This window comes from Scyliorhinus torazame, chromosome 19, assembly GCF_047496885.1.
Source record: "Scyliorhinus torazame isolate Kashiwa2021f chromosome 19, sScyTor2.1, whole genome shotgun sequence".
NCBI classification, from domain to species: Eukaryota; Metazoa; Chordata; class Chondrichthyes; order Carcharhiniformes; family Scyliorhinidae; genus Scyliorhinus; species Scyliorhinus torazame.
The window spans coordinates 82881769-82896103 of NC_092725.1; the positions used below are offsets into that span (position 1 = coordinate 82881769).

The 14335-nt window shown below is 49.6% G+C and overlaps 1 protein-coding gene across 5 annotated transcripts in view; it reads left to right on the forward strand.

Moving 5' to 3' along the window:
• Nucleotides 1–14335, forward strand: part of cacna1c (calcium channel, voltage-dependent, L type, alpha 1C subunit) — a 1623635-nt gene that overhangs the window by 1127037 nt on the left and 482263 nt on the right. For all 5 annotated transcript variants that reach the window (XM_072484617.1, XM_072484613.1, XM_072484615.1 and 2 more), the window contains one exon: nucleotides 6829–6881. In XM_072484617.1, the coding sequence (XP_072340718.1) occupies nucleotides 6829–6881 (53 nt within the window). The remainder of the gene's footprint in view (nucleotides 1–6828; nucleotides 6882–14335) is intronic.

Consider the following 14335-nt stretch of genomic DNA (forward strand, 5'->3'; position numbering starts at 1 on the left):
TCCCGGGACCGCGGTGGTCGGGACCCAGAGCGGCTGCGCCTGCGGGTCGTACATGGCGTGCTGGGGGGGTTGGGGCGGTAAACTGCTTGCAGGGCTCCCTGTGCTCCCGGGACAGTGGCGACCTCGCGGGACCGGCACACAACCGCATAATGGCCCTTTTTCCCGCAGCTTTTGCAGATAGCTGCGCGGGCCGGGCAGCGCTGTCGGGGGTGTTTCGCCTGGCCGCAGAAATAACAGCGGGCGCCCCCGGTGCGACTCGGCGTTTGGACCGCGCAAGCCTGTGGGGTGTCCGGGGGGTGGGTAGGGGGTTTGCCGCGACGGATACATACAGGGCCCAATGGGTTGCCGCGCGGTCGGGGCCGTAGGCGCGGGCATTACGCGCGGCCACGTCTAGGGAGGCTGCCAGGGCCCGTGCCTCTGAGAGTCCTAGCGACTCTTTTTCTAGAAGTCTTTGGCGGATTTGGGAGGATTGCATACCTGCCACAAAAGCATCGCGCATTAACATGTCCGTGTGTTCGTTTGCGTTCACCGACGGGCAGCTGCAGGCTCGTCCCAAAATCAGCAGCGCGGCATAGAATTCGTCCATCGATTCTCCGGGAGCTTGCCGTCTTGTCGCGAGCTGGTAGCGAGCGTAGATTTGGTTAACTGGGCGGACATAGAGACTTTTCAGTGTTGCGATCGCCGTCTGGAAATCCTCCGAGTCTTCGATGAGGGAGAAAATCTCCGTGCTCACCCTCGAGTGCAGGACCTGCAGTTTTTGGTCTTCTGTGACCCGGCCGGTGGTCGTTCTGAGGTAGGCCTCGAAGCAAGTCTGCCAGTGCTTGAAGGCTGCTGCCGCGTTCACTGCGTGGGGGCTGATCCTCAGGCATTCTGGAATGATCCTGAGCTCCATAGTCCTTTTTAGGCACGCTTAATAAATTGTAGCGCACAAAGACTCCGTGAAACGAATAGAGTGAAGTCGATGAGGCTTTATTAAGCGTGTCTGTTCCCCCGCAGCTCGATAGTAAACTGGCCTGCGGGGGAAGACTCCGGCTTCTTATACTCCGCCTTCAGGGCGGAGCTAGAGGTCAACGGCCAACCAGGACCCAGGATCTGTCAGCCAATGACATTAGGGCTTCCAGTCCCACATGACCCCCAATACATACTACCACAATTACTTGCTCCTGCATGGAGCTCATTCACGCCACCTGTGGCCGGTTGGTGCATGGCGTTCGGTGCCGATCCCGGGTTTGCCCCGATGCCCAATTTGTCCCATCGGATAATGCATACTGGGCATTCTGGAGATGGAGAATCCAGCCCCAAATGTTAAAAATCTAAAACTGAAAGAGACAGTGCTGAAATACATTGAAAGTTAATCAGCATTTTGTCAAGTACAGCCAAGTTAATGTTTCACGTATAACACATTTTCAGAACTGCATGTAAAATTACAGGTGAAGAGCATTTACAAAAAAACAGCAGAGGGATAACAGAGGAGAAAGCACATATTTGAGGTATAGGAAGTAGACAGAGTTGTAAATGCATAAATGAAAAACAGAGTATGATATGAAGCTGTGAACATGAAATGATAGGAAAAAGTGATAATAAAATAAATTAAAGACTGTAATCAGCTGCAGAATATGTGTGAATAGCTGACGTGGTGGTGTGAGTGAGTGAGTGTGTGTGTGTGTGTGTGGCAGGTCTGAAATGAAAACAGGAAAAGTTGGTGAAATAGAACAGAATCCACCAATCGAGGAAAGAAAGTGTCAGATCCCTGATGTACCATCAATTACCACGAGACAAGAATGGTGAAACAATCGAGGCTTTATTGCACAAGATGTTGTGCCTCCCGCAGCTGAAACCAGAATGGAAGCAGCGCAGGAGAGCATATACTTTTATACGCCGCCTGCTGGGCGGAACCAGCAGGCAGGGATTTACCGTTGTACTGTAATATACGGGCAGTGCCGTAATACATACAATATAACACTAGTGATGTTTACCACATTCACCTCCTGTAAAAAAGAGTCCGGCGGGGGTGACAAAAACATTCCAAATTAAGTCTGTTGGGGGCTTTTACCCTCCGCCGCGATCGCCTCAGTCCTGGTGGTGATGTGGGCGCCGACGTTGTCACATACGACTCCGTGAGCATGTTGTCCTCGTCTTCGTCACCCCTGAGTGGATTCGCTGGAGGGAGGGTGAGTGGTGCAGGGGTGAATGAGGCAACCGGGGGGGGGGGGGGGGGGGGGGGGGGGTGAAGGTGTCAGGTCGGGGGTCGTGGGTGGGGACCCAGCGGGTGCCAGGTCCCGGAGGGAGACTGTGTCTTGGCGCCCGTTGGGTTTTGCCACGTAGGCGTACTGCGGGTTTGCATGTAGGAGGTGGACTTTCTCGACCAAGGGGTCCGATTTATGGGTCCGCACATGCTTCCGGACGGGGACGGGTCCAGGAACTGTCAGCCATGTTGGGAGCAAGACCCCGGAGGTGGACTTCCTGGGGTGAGGGGTCTCGTTGGTTGCGGTGCAGAGGAGCGACAGGATGGAGTGGAGCGCGTCGGGGAGGACCTCCTGCCAGTGGGAGATCGGGAGATTTTGAGACCGCAGGGCCAGCAGGACGGCCTTCCAGACCGTCCCATTCTCCCTCTCCACCTGCCCGTTTCCCCTGGGTCTGTAGCTGGTCGTCCTGCTCTAGTCGATGCCCTTGCTGAGCAAGAACTGACGCAGCTCATCGCTCATGAAAGAAGATCCCCAATTGCTGTGGATGTAGGTGGGGAAACCGAACAGGGTGAAGATGATGTGCAGGGCTTTAATGACCGTGGCAGAAGTCATGTCGGGGCATGGGATGGCGAAAGGGAACCGGGAGTACTCATCAATTACGTTGAGGAAGTACACGTTGTGGTCAGTGGAGGGGAGGGGCCCTTGGATGTCCACGCTGAGGCGTTCAAAGGGGCGGGAGGCCTTCACCAGATGCACTCTATCTGGCCGGGAGAAGTGCGGCTTGCACTCTGCGCAGACTTGGTAGTCTCTGGTGACGGTCCTGACCTCCTCAATGGAGTAGGGCAGGTTGCGGGCCTTGACAAAATGGAAGAACCGGGTGACCCTCGGGTGGCAGAGGCCATAGTGGAGAGCCCGGAGTCGGTCCACTTGTGCGCTGGCACATGTACTGTGGGATAGGGCATCAGGGGGCTCGTTGAGCTTCCCCGGACGATACAAGATCTCATAATTATAGGTGGAGAGCTCGATCCTCCACATCAAGATCTTGTCATTTTTGATCGGGCCCCACTGTGTTTTATTAAATATGAAGGCAACCAACCGCTGGTCAGTGAGGAGAGTGAATCTCCTGCCGGCCAGGTAATGCCTCCAATGCCGCACAGCTTCCACAATGGCTTGGGACTCCTTTTCGACAGAGGAGCGCTGAATATCGGAGGCATGGAGGGTGCGGGAAAAGAAGACCACGGGTCTGCCCGCCTGGTTGAGGGTGGAGGCCAGAGCCACGTCCGATGCATCGCTCTCCACCTGAAAGGGGAGGGACTCGTCGACCACGTGCATCGTGGCCTTGGCGATGTCCGCCTTGATGTGGTTGAAGGCCTGGCAGGCCTCAGCCGTCAGGGGGAAAACTGTGGACTTGATGAGTGGGCGGGCCTTGTCCACATAATTAGGGACACACTGGGCATAATATGAGAAAACCCCCAGGCATCGTTTCAGGGCCTTCGGGCGGTGGAGGAGGGGGAGTTCCAGGAGGGGGCGCATGCAGTCGGGGTCAGGCCCTAGGACTCCATTTTCCACTACGTAGTCAAGGATGGCTAAACGGTTGATGCGGAACACGCATTTCTCCTTATTGTATGTGAGGTTAAGGAGTTTGGCGGTATGGAAGAATTTGTGGAGGTTTGTACCGTGGTCCTGCTGATCGTGGCCGCAGATGGTGACGTTATGTAGGTACGGGAAGGTGGCCCACAGCCCGTACTGGTGAACCATTCGGTCCATCTCTCACTGGAAGACTGAGACCCCATTGGTGACGCCGAAGGGAACTCTGAGGAAGTGATAGAGGCGACCATCTGCTTCGAATGCAGTGTACTGGCTGTCCTCTGGGCGAATGGGGAGCTGGTGGTAGGCGGACGTCAAGTCAACTGTGGAGAAGACTCGATAGTGAGCAATCTGATTGACCATGTCAGATATGCATGGGAGGGGGTACGCTTCGAGCTGCGTGTACCGGTTGATGGTCTGACTGTAGTCAATGACCATCCTGTGCTTCTCCCCAGTCTTCACCACCACTACTTGAGCTCTCCAGGGGCTGTTGCTGGCCTCAATGATCCCCTCCCACAGAAGCTGTTGGACCTCTGACCTGATGAAGGTCCTGTCCTGGGCACTGTACCATCTGCTCCTAGTGGCGATGGGTTTGCAGTCCGGGGTGAGGTTCGCAAACAGTGAAGGTGGATCGACTTTAAGGGTCGTGAGTCCGCAGACGGTGAGGGGGGTGGGGGGGCAGGGGTCCGCCAAATTTCAAAGTAAGGCTTTGGAGATGGCATTGAAAATCCAGGCCGAGCAACAGGGCAGTGCAGAGGTGGTGGAGGCTGTAGAGCCTGAAGTTGCTGAACTCTACGCCCTGGACGGTGAGGGTCGCGATACAGTAGCCCCGGATTTCACGGAATGGGATCCGGAGGCCAGGGAGATTTTCTGGGTGACGGGGTGTACCGGGAGGGAGCAGCGCCTTACCGTAGTGGGATGGATGAAACTCTCTGTGCTCCCGGAGTCAAAGAGGCAGGTCATCTCGTGCCCATTGATCTTCACCGTTGTTGTAGCGGTTGTGAGGTTGCGGGGCCGAGACTGATCAAGGGTGATGGAGGCGAGCTGCGGAAGATGTTGGAGGTCCCAGCTGATCAGCGGTGGTGGAGGTGGCAGTAGGCGGGGAACGGCCAGACGAGCAGGGGTCCTGAGGTGCGGTCCAAAATGGCGCCGAAGATGGCGGCGCCCACGGGGCGCAAATGGCGGGTGGCATCAAATATGGCGGCACCCACGGGCCGCATGTGGCTTGCGGTGGGGAAGATGTCGGCGCCCACGGGCCGCATGTGGCTTGCGGAGGGGAAGATGGCGGCGCCCCTGGGTCGCACGTGGGGGGGTGTAGAAATGCCGGGCCTGGAAACAGCGGCGACCGACCGGGCCTGGCAGACAGAAACAAAGTGTCCTTTCTTCCCCTACCCGTTGCAGGTCGCGCTCCACGCCGGGCAGCACTGCCTTGGGTGTTTGTCCACAAAAATAGCACTTGGGGCCCCCCAGAGTTGGCTGGCTGCCGTGCGGCAGCTGGTGGGGCCACGAGGGTGCCGCGCGGTCGGGGGTGTAGGACTCCAGGTTACGGGAGGCCACTTCTAGCGAATTAGCAAGCTGCCTAGCCTCCGCAAGATCGAGCGTACCCCCTTCCAATAGTCGCTGGCGGACGTACATAGACTTCATGCCCGTGACATAAGCGTCTCTAATTAACAGTTTGGTGTGTAGGACTGCCGAAACTGCCTGGCAGTCACAGTTCCTACTGAGGATCTGTAGGGCCAGCAAGAAATCTTTCAGAGTCTCCCCGGGAGTTGCCGTCTCATGGTCAGGAGGTGCCTGGCGTACACTTGATTCACCGGTTTAACGTAATGTCCCTTTAGGAGCATCATCGTTTCTGAGTAGGTGGGCGCATCCCGGATAAGGGGGAAAATTTCAGGGCTCACCCGCGAGTAGAGGACTTAGAGCTTCTGCGAGTCCGAGGGTTCTTCAGTGGCTGCTCTGAGGTAGCCATTCGAAGCAAGCTAGCCAGTGGTCGAAGGCAGACGTGGCATTGGCTGCGTGAGGGCTCAGCTGCAGGCGATCAGGATTGATTAGGAGATCCATCTTTTAAAATCTTGTGCAATAAATTGAAGTACCGTCAATTACCACGAGACGAGAATGGTGAAACAATCGAGGCTTTATTGCACAAGATGTTGTGCCTCCCACAGCTGGAACCAGAATGGAAGCAGCGCAGGAGAGCATACACTTTTATACGCCGCCTGCTGGGCGGAGCCAGCAGGCAGGGATTTACCGTTGTAACTGTAATATACGGGCAGTGCCGTAATACATACAATATAACACTAGTGGTGTTTACCACAATCCCACACGGAACTTTTGGAATGGGAATTATTATCTTTCCCATAGTTTTCGCAGTGTACAAACTCCCCCGCTGAGGGGCGGGGAACTCCATTCAGCTGTGTATAAAAGGTCGACCAGTAAGGCACAACCGAGAAGAGACCTGATAGGGATCTACCAGGAATTGCATATAACTTAACTGTAAAAAAAAATTGAAGTTTTTAAACCTTACTCGGTCTGGCCTTCCCATATCCTTACTTAAGAAAGGATGGGTCAAAGGCAGGGACGCATATTACTCCACCAAGACAGTTTGCAATCTAGGAGCCAACCTTTCTTCCCTTCCACCAGGAAATTAAAACAAATCAGTTGTGAACTGTTAACGTCTCCTGCCATAAAGAATGGAGGTGCTAAAGTTAAGATCTAAAGTTACTAAAATCAGTATTAAGATCAGAAATATAAGGTGCCATTCATTGAGCTTACATCGAGCTTCATTGGAATAGTGTAAAAATCCAGAGAGAGTTTGAGTTGAATGAGAAGTTGAAGTGGTAAAGCTGGGGATAATATTGGGATCATACATGCAGACAGAATTTGAGAAATGCTCAAAGCTAACTTGTGACTAGTTTATCTGTTATTGTGGTACTTGTTATTAAATTATGTAATAAAGTTCTCTATTTAATTGCTCTGTTGAAAAAATGTGGAGTGGAAAATGTGTTTCTCTTATTCTATGTCAGTATTTTTATTTTTATTATTTTTTTATTTAAAGGGTAAACTCTACACCTGCACAGATGGATCCAAACAGAGAGAGTTCGAATGCAGGTAAGTTTACAGTGAAAATATGTGCTTAGTAGCAAAAGGGATAACCAACTGGCTTTAATACATGTCAGTGCATTAGATGACAAATTATTTTGAGGTGAGGCTCTTGGCAACAGTCCTTATTGATTAGGAGTGCAAATTGAAGAATTGAGTACTGAGGTCAATTCACTTGATTCACAGAATTCTTGATTGTCCAGTGATTAAAATGTGCTGACGATTAGGTGATATTGAAACAAAGGTACCAGACATAGTATAGGACTGCTCAGTCTCCTTAGAGTCCTCATTTATAGCTGTAAGACATAAAACATTTCTCATTGTTTAACTTTGGAGAAACAAGATTGTACCTGGCAGTAAAAACTTAGCTATGTTTATGTAACATTGCAGTGACTCTTAATTTAGTACAGGACATATTTACAGTGGGGAGAGTCTATAAAATCCAGTTTAGCTGATGTGACATTTTGTTTGATAACAAATGTACCATGAACAAATGTAGTTATTTAATGCCAGCTTACACAAGTTCCAGTATGTCTGCATTTTGTTTCTGCTGAAGACATAAACATAACTGTCATTCATCAAGATCATAATTTTCATCCATGTAAGTCATGGTAGTTATCAGCAGCAAAAAAAAATAATAGTAACCTTTTAGCAAAGGTTCATTATTAGGAGATGGAAGGCAGGAGTAGATGTTTGTTAGATATTTGCCACGTTTTGTTGTATACTTCAATACAAGAGCTGTCTCACATTATGATACTCTAATTAATCATTTTTGCTTTTCTTCCAAAACATTTCATGGCATATCTAAGACTTCATTATCACCTTGTGTTGAATCACAGGGACAAACGACTGCCAAAGCCCTTGACGTGTTGCTCAGAGGCATTTTAAAAAGTATCCATTTAAGATAAATACAATGAGAATAATTTTAATATTTAGGGGATCTTTTGAGACTTGTGTTGATTCAAGTTAAGATAAAACAAATCATTTTTAAAAACATAATTGAAGGAATCGGCTAGGAGGAGTTTCAGCCCAAAATTGTGAGATCACTAGTTCGGTACTGATGGTAATCAAGCCAGGTTATTTCATCAGTCTCATTATTTAGTACAAAAGGTGAAGTCACATGGGATCAGGGGTGAGCTGGCAAGGTGGATACAGAACTGGCTAGGTCATAGAAGGCAGAGAGTAGCAATGGAAGGGTGCTTTTCTAATTGTAGGGCTGTGACTAGTGGTGTTCCGCAGGGATCAGTGCTGGGACCTTTGCTGTTTGTAGTATATATAAATGATTTGGAGGAAAATGTAACTGGTATGATTAGTAAGTTTGCAGACGACACAAAGGTTGGTGGAATTGCGGATAACGATGAGGACTGTCAAGAGGATACAGCAGGATTTAGATTGTTTGGAGACTTGGGCGGAGAGATGGCAGATGGAGTTTAATCCGGACAAATGTGAGGTAATGCATTCTGGAAGGTCTAATGCAGGTAGGGAATATACAGTGAATGGTAGAACCCTCAAGAGTATTGAAAGTCAGAGAGATCTAGATGTACAGGTCCACAGGTCACTGAAAGGGGCAACACAGGTGGAGAAGGTAGTCAAGAAGGCCTACGGCGTGCTTGCCTTCATTGGCCGGGGCATTGAGTATAAGAATTGGCAAGTCATGTTGCAGCTGTATAGAGCCTTAGTTAGGCCACACTTGGAGTATAGTGTTCAATTTTGGTTGCCACACTACCAGAAGGATGTGGAGGCTTTAGAGAGGGTGCAGAAGAGATATACCAGAATGTTGCCTGGTATGGAGGGCATTAGCTATGAGGTGCGGTTGAATAAACTTGGTTTGTTCTCACTGGAACGACGGAGATTGAGGGGTGACCTGATAGAGGTCTACAAAATTATGAGGGGCATAGACAGAGTGGATAGTCAGAGGCTTTTCCCCAGGATAGAGGGGTCAATTACTGGGGGCCATAGGCTTAAGGTGCGAGGGGTAAGGTTTAGAGTAGATGTACGAGGCAAGATTTTTACACAGAAGGTAGTGGGTGCCTCGAACTCGCTGCCAGAGGAGGTGGTGGAAGCAGGGGCGATAGTGACATTTAAGGGGCATCTTGACAAATACATGAATAGGATGGGAATAGAGGGATACGGACCGAGGAAGTGTAGAAGATTGAAATTTAGTCGGGCAGCATGGTCGCCACGGGCTTGGAGGGCTGAAGGGCCTGTTCCTGTGCTGTACTTTTCTTTGTTCTTGTTCTTTGTTCTATATGTTAACCCAAGTTCCTAGTGAATGTGAGGGTTCGTAAGCAACTCAAAACCAGTAGTTTGATCAGCTTTTGGCATCTTTAAGATTCAAATAATTTCTTGGGCGAAATTCTCCCCCAACGGCGCGATGTCCGCCGACTGGCGCCCAAATCGGCGCCAATCAGACGGGCATCGCGCCGGCCCAAAGGTGCAGAATGCTCCGCATCTTTGGGGGCCGAGCCCCAACATTGAGGGTCTAGGCCGACGTCAGAGGGATTTCCGCCCCGCCAGCTGACGGAAATGGCGTTTGTTGCCCCGCCAGCTGGCGTGGAAATGCGGCGCATGCGCGGGAGCGGCAGCGGCAGCTGCCAGTTTCCCGGTGCATGCGCGGGAGCGTCAGCGGCCGCTAACAGTTTCCCGCGCATGCACAGTGGGGAGAGTCACTTCCGCCTCCACCATGGTGGAGGCCGTGGCGGAGGCGGAAGGGAAAGAGTGCCCCCACGGCACAGGCCCGCCCGCGGATCGGTGGACCCCGATCGCGGGCCAGGCCACCGTGGGGACACCCCCCGGGGTCAGATCGCCCGCGCCTCCCCCAGGACCCCGGAGCCCGCCCACGCCGCCTGGTCCCGCCGGTAAATACCAGGTTTCATTTACGCCGGCGGGACAGGCAATTTCTGGGCGGGACTTCAGCCCATCTGGGCCGGAGAATTGAGCGTGGGGTCCTGCCAACTGGCGCGGCCCGATTCCCGCCCCCGCCCAATCTCCGGTACCGGAGACTTCGGCGGGGGCGGGGGCGGGATTCACGTCGGCCAACGGCCATTCTCCGACCCGGCGGGGGGTCGGAGAATGACGCCACTTATTTTTGATATTTATTTCAAACATGTGAAATTTAATTATGATTAACTTTATCCTTACTCTCAGAAGACAGTGAAGGAACATGTAGTATTGTTTAGGGGTATGAGCAAACCTTCTGTTACCTTTGTTCACGAATTGCCCTGAGGTGAGAGGAATATCATAGCTGAGCACGATCCTACCCTCATCTAATATACACACCAGTGCTCAGCACAGCAACTGAACATCACTGGACCTCTCCTCGCTTCTGCAAATGGAATAGGCTGGAGTTGTCACTGCATCCATTACTTCCTCCTCAGTGTCTCTGCAGTGTTTACCCAGATTACACCACTTGTTCAACAAAGCCCACCGATGTGAGTGTATCTGCGCTGGTGGACAGTGCACTGGAATTAATTGACAGTGTCCTGAGATAGCATTCCATCCTCTGAGCTTTCCAATTTAGTTGGAAACCTGATCTGTTCCTGATCTTCTGCTGTACCTTGTGGATAGCCGTGGTTTAAATGAAACAGCTGCTCCTTCAACCAAGCCCTGGAATACCCCTTGGTCGGAAGCTTCCAGTGACATTAAAGGCTCACACAGCTGCCAGAGGCCACAGATGGACTAGGAAATGTAGAACACAACAATTGCTTTACACACTCTCCATAACCTACAGGAATGCTTAACCCTCAACAACAAACTGTCCTGTTATGACCCATTCTATATCCTTGGCCTTCTCCTCCATCAGTGTCACCATGGTAATGGAAGAAACTACACCTTGATTTGTTAACGCTTCTACACAACATTCAAAACGTGCAGCAATATACTGTTGGGATGGCATGGTGAGGTAGCCAGTCCACCATCTCAGTGCTATCAGTCACCCATCTCTGACCATGAGGTTCAGATGCATGTGAATTGGCTGCCTCATTTCAGACCTTGGAGCCTGGTGTTGCCCCAGGGTTCCAGTTTGCTAATCACCTGCAGCAGGTCATTAAATCTCTTCCTGTATTTGATCCAGGTTTTTCCAAAGACCCCTCAGTGCTTACAATGTCAGTCATCTCTAGCCATGTCAGCTTGATAAAGCTTTCTGGCCTCATTCTCACATCTGCTGGAAATGGGACATTTCTCCTTTCACTTACTGCTGACAGGAGCACCTTAAGGGAGGTGTCATTGAATTGAGGAACAACCCTTCCTCTGCTACAGACCTTTTCCTTTCTGCAAATGTCTTCAGGTTTACCGACTTTTGCACATGTGCCTTTAAAAATTGTACCTGCATGAGAGCTTCCAGCACTGTGACTTCACCGGCCATCATTTATTAGCCAGCTCCCCTCCTGTCTGTTCTGTCGCCTGTCACCAGCCCACATTTCCACACAATGTCCAATCATTTGCCTGGTTGGTAAAATTCAGGCCACTATTGTTTAAAATCAAGAAGTCAAGAATAATTCAAATTGTCGCTAAAGGACTGCCACAGTCTTGGATGAACTAAGGAAGCATAAATCAAAGTCAGACTTGCGTTTAGTTCATAACTACTATCCAATGACCCCTGCTAGGTAAGTGCTGGTATAGCACTGAGTGGACGCAGAGGATGCACACCGAACCGCAGAGTATGGCCTCATCCATGAGGGCTACAGAGTGATGTGTGGGCGAGGTGAGCCAGCCATGAATCTCCCTGGTGCCAGGAACTGGACTGCTCCAGTCAATCACAGGAATGAATGTGGGCCTAGAAAGGCAAAGAAGAAACATTAAATGAATGGAGGCTCCTCTCAAGATGCTTCGATCGCTAAAAACAGGTCTTTGACCCTTCTGGCAGTGAAGCCAACACTGCATGCTGGTCCGATGACTGAGGCATCCCCTGCACAGATATGTGCCAGAAGGCTCTTGCAGCCAGAGGACTCAGGCCATAGCCACCTAATGCCCCACCAGAGCAAGAAAGGCAGCATACCTGTCTCCACATCAACTCCAGACCTGCCGGAGTACCTTATAAAGTGACCATGAGCAAGCACAAAATTTATGAACCAGCACCTGTGGTTTCACTCAGTGATCATTTTTAAGTGTGGAAATCTTACATTTTACAGAGAGTTAAAGGTTGACATTCAGTGTTGTGTATTTATTCTGTGCATCAATTGACAGTGACTAGATGGGATGTATGAGTGAGGACATCATGGGTCGTGTTGACAAAAGATCGCGTCCAACTTCATTTGGACCTTTTTATTTGAAGGTTTACTTAACAGTTAGGTTATTTCACTCAATACCATGTCACTACTGAGAGTGTGATTTATCCCAGATATTTTACATGGAATTCCTTTTTTTTAGTGACTTCAGTATGTTACCATCACCGAACCTGAAGTAGAACTGTCATATTCTTTGACTTTGGTCTTCCTTACTTAAAGAACATGTAACATTTTAGGCGGTCCACTCCACATACCATGGATATCATAGATATCATAGAATTTACAGTGCAGAAGGAGGCCATTTGGCCCATTGAGTTTGCACTGGCCCTTGGAAAGAGCACCCCACCTAAGCCCACACCTCCACCCTATCCCCATAATCCCACCTAACCTTTTGTTTTGGACACTAGGGGCAATTTAGCTCAGTCAATCCAGCTAACCTGCACATCTTTGGACTGTGGGAGGAAATCGGAGCACCCAGAGGAAATCCAGCAGACATGGGGAGAGTGTGCAGACTCCGCACAGACAATGATCCAAGCTGGGAATCGAACCTGGGACCTTGGAGCTGTGAAGAAACTGTGCTAACCACTGTGCTACCGTGCTGCGTGGATGTACACCCACAATCGAGAATTGCACAATTGGACAAATCTGCAACTAGGATACTCCTTCCTGGACTGAACCTTCTGGTTACCAAATGATTCCTTCTGACCCCGCTATTCAAAAAGGGAGGTAGAGAGTAAACAGGGAACTATAGACCAGGGAGCATAACATCAGTAGTAGGGAAGTTGCGAGAGTCCATTATCAAGGATTTCATCGCACAGCATTTGGAAAGCAGTGGTGTAATCAGACAAAGTCAGCATGGATTTATGAAAGGAAAATCATGCCTGACACATCTACTAGAATTCTTTGAGTTTGAAGATGTAACTAGTAGAGTTGACCAGGGAGAACCAGTGGATGAAGTTTATTTAGACTTTCAGAAGGCTTTCGACAAGGTCTCACATAGCAGATTACTATGTAAAGCTAAAGTGCATGGGATTACAGGTAGTGTCTTGAAATGAATAGAAAGCTGGTTAGCCGACAGGAAGCAAAAAGTTGGAATAAATGGGTATTTTTCCGATTGGCAGGCAGTAACTAGTGAGGTATTGCAAGGATCTGTGCTAGGATCCTAAATGTTCACATTATATATTAATGATTTGGACAAGGGAACTAAATGTGTTATCTCCAAATTTGCAGATGATATGAATTTGGGTAGGAGGATGAGCTGTGAGGAGGATGCAGAGATGCTTTGGCGGGATTTAGACAGGCTGAGTGAGGCTGGCAAGGGCACTACTAGGGTGCCAGGCTGGCAGTGCCAAGTTGACCAGGTGCCAGATTGGCACTGCCAGAGATCGGGCCTGGTGACTTAGCAGGTGGAGGAGGGTGCGGGGTGGGTTCCCGTGGGCTTCCCCAAGGTTGGGGGAGGTGAGTGGTGGGGTTAATCACTCTTCCTGCCTATGTCGTTAGTACCTATGTGTACTACGACCTCTGGCTGTTCACCCTCCCCCTTCAGGATGTCCTGTGTTCGTTTTGTATGATTAGAACAAATCAACATGGTTTTACTCAAGGGAAATTCTGTTTGATAAACTTATTGGAGTCTTTTGAGAGTAGGTAGATGAAGGGGAACCAGTAGATGTAATATACGTGGATTTCCAAAATATTAATGGGCAAAAAACTGAATCATGGAATTGGGGCAATATATCAGCCGGGATACTGGATTGGGCATAAACGGGCCTTTTTCAAGATGTCAGCCAGTGAATAGTACAGTATCATTTGGACCAATGCTGGGGCCTTGGCTACCTATAATTTAGATTCATGACTTAGATGAAGAGATATTGAGTAATGTATGAAAGTTTGCTGATGATATCAAGCTAGGTAGAATGGTAAATTGTGGAGAGGACACAAAGAGGTTGCATAGAGGTATAGGCAGGTTAGGTGACATGGCAACTGGATGGCAGATGGAGGGTAAAATAAAGAAATGTGAAGTTATTCATTTTAATCATAAGAATAAATGAGCAGAATACTTTTTAAAAGGTGAGAAACTTGGAAGTGCTGATGTTCAAAGAGACTTGAGTGTGCTTGTACATGGAATATAGAAAGTTAGTATGCAGGTACAGCAAGCAATTAAGAAAGAATGGCATTTTGGCCTTCATTACAAGGGGATTTGAGTACAAGAATAAAGAACTGTAATGGACAGAAGGGCTA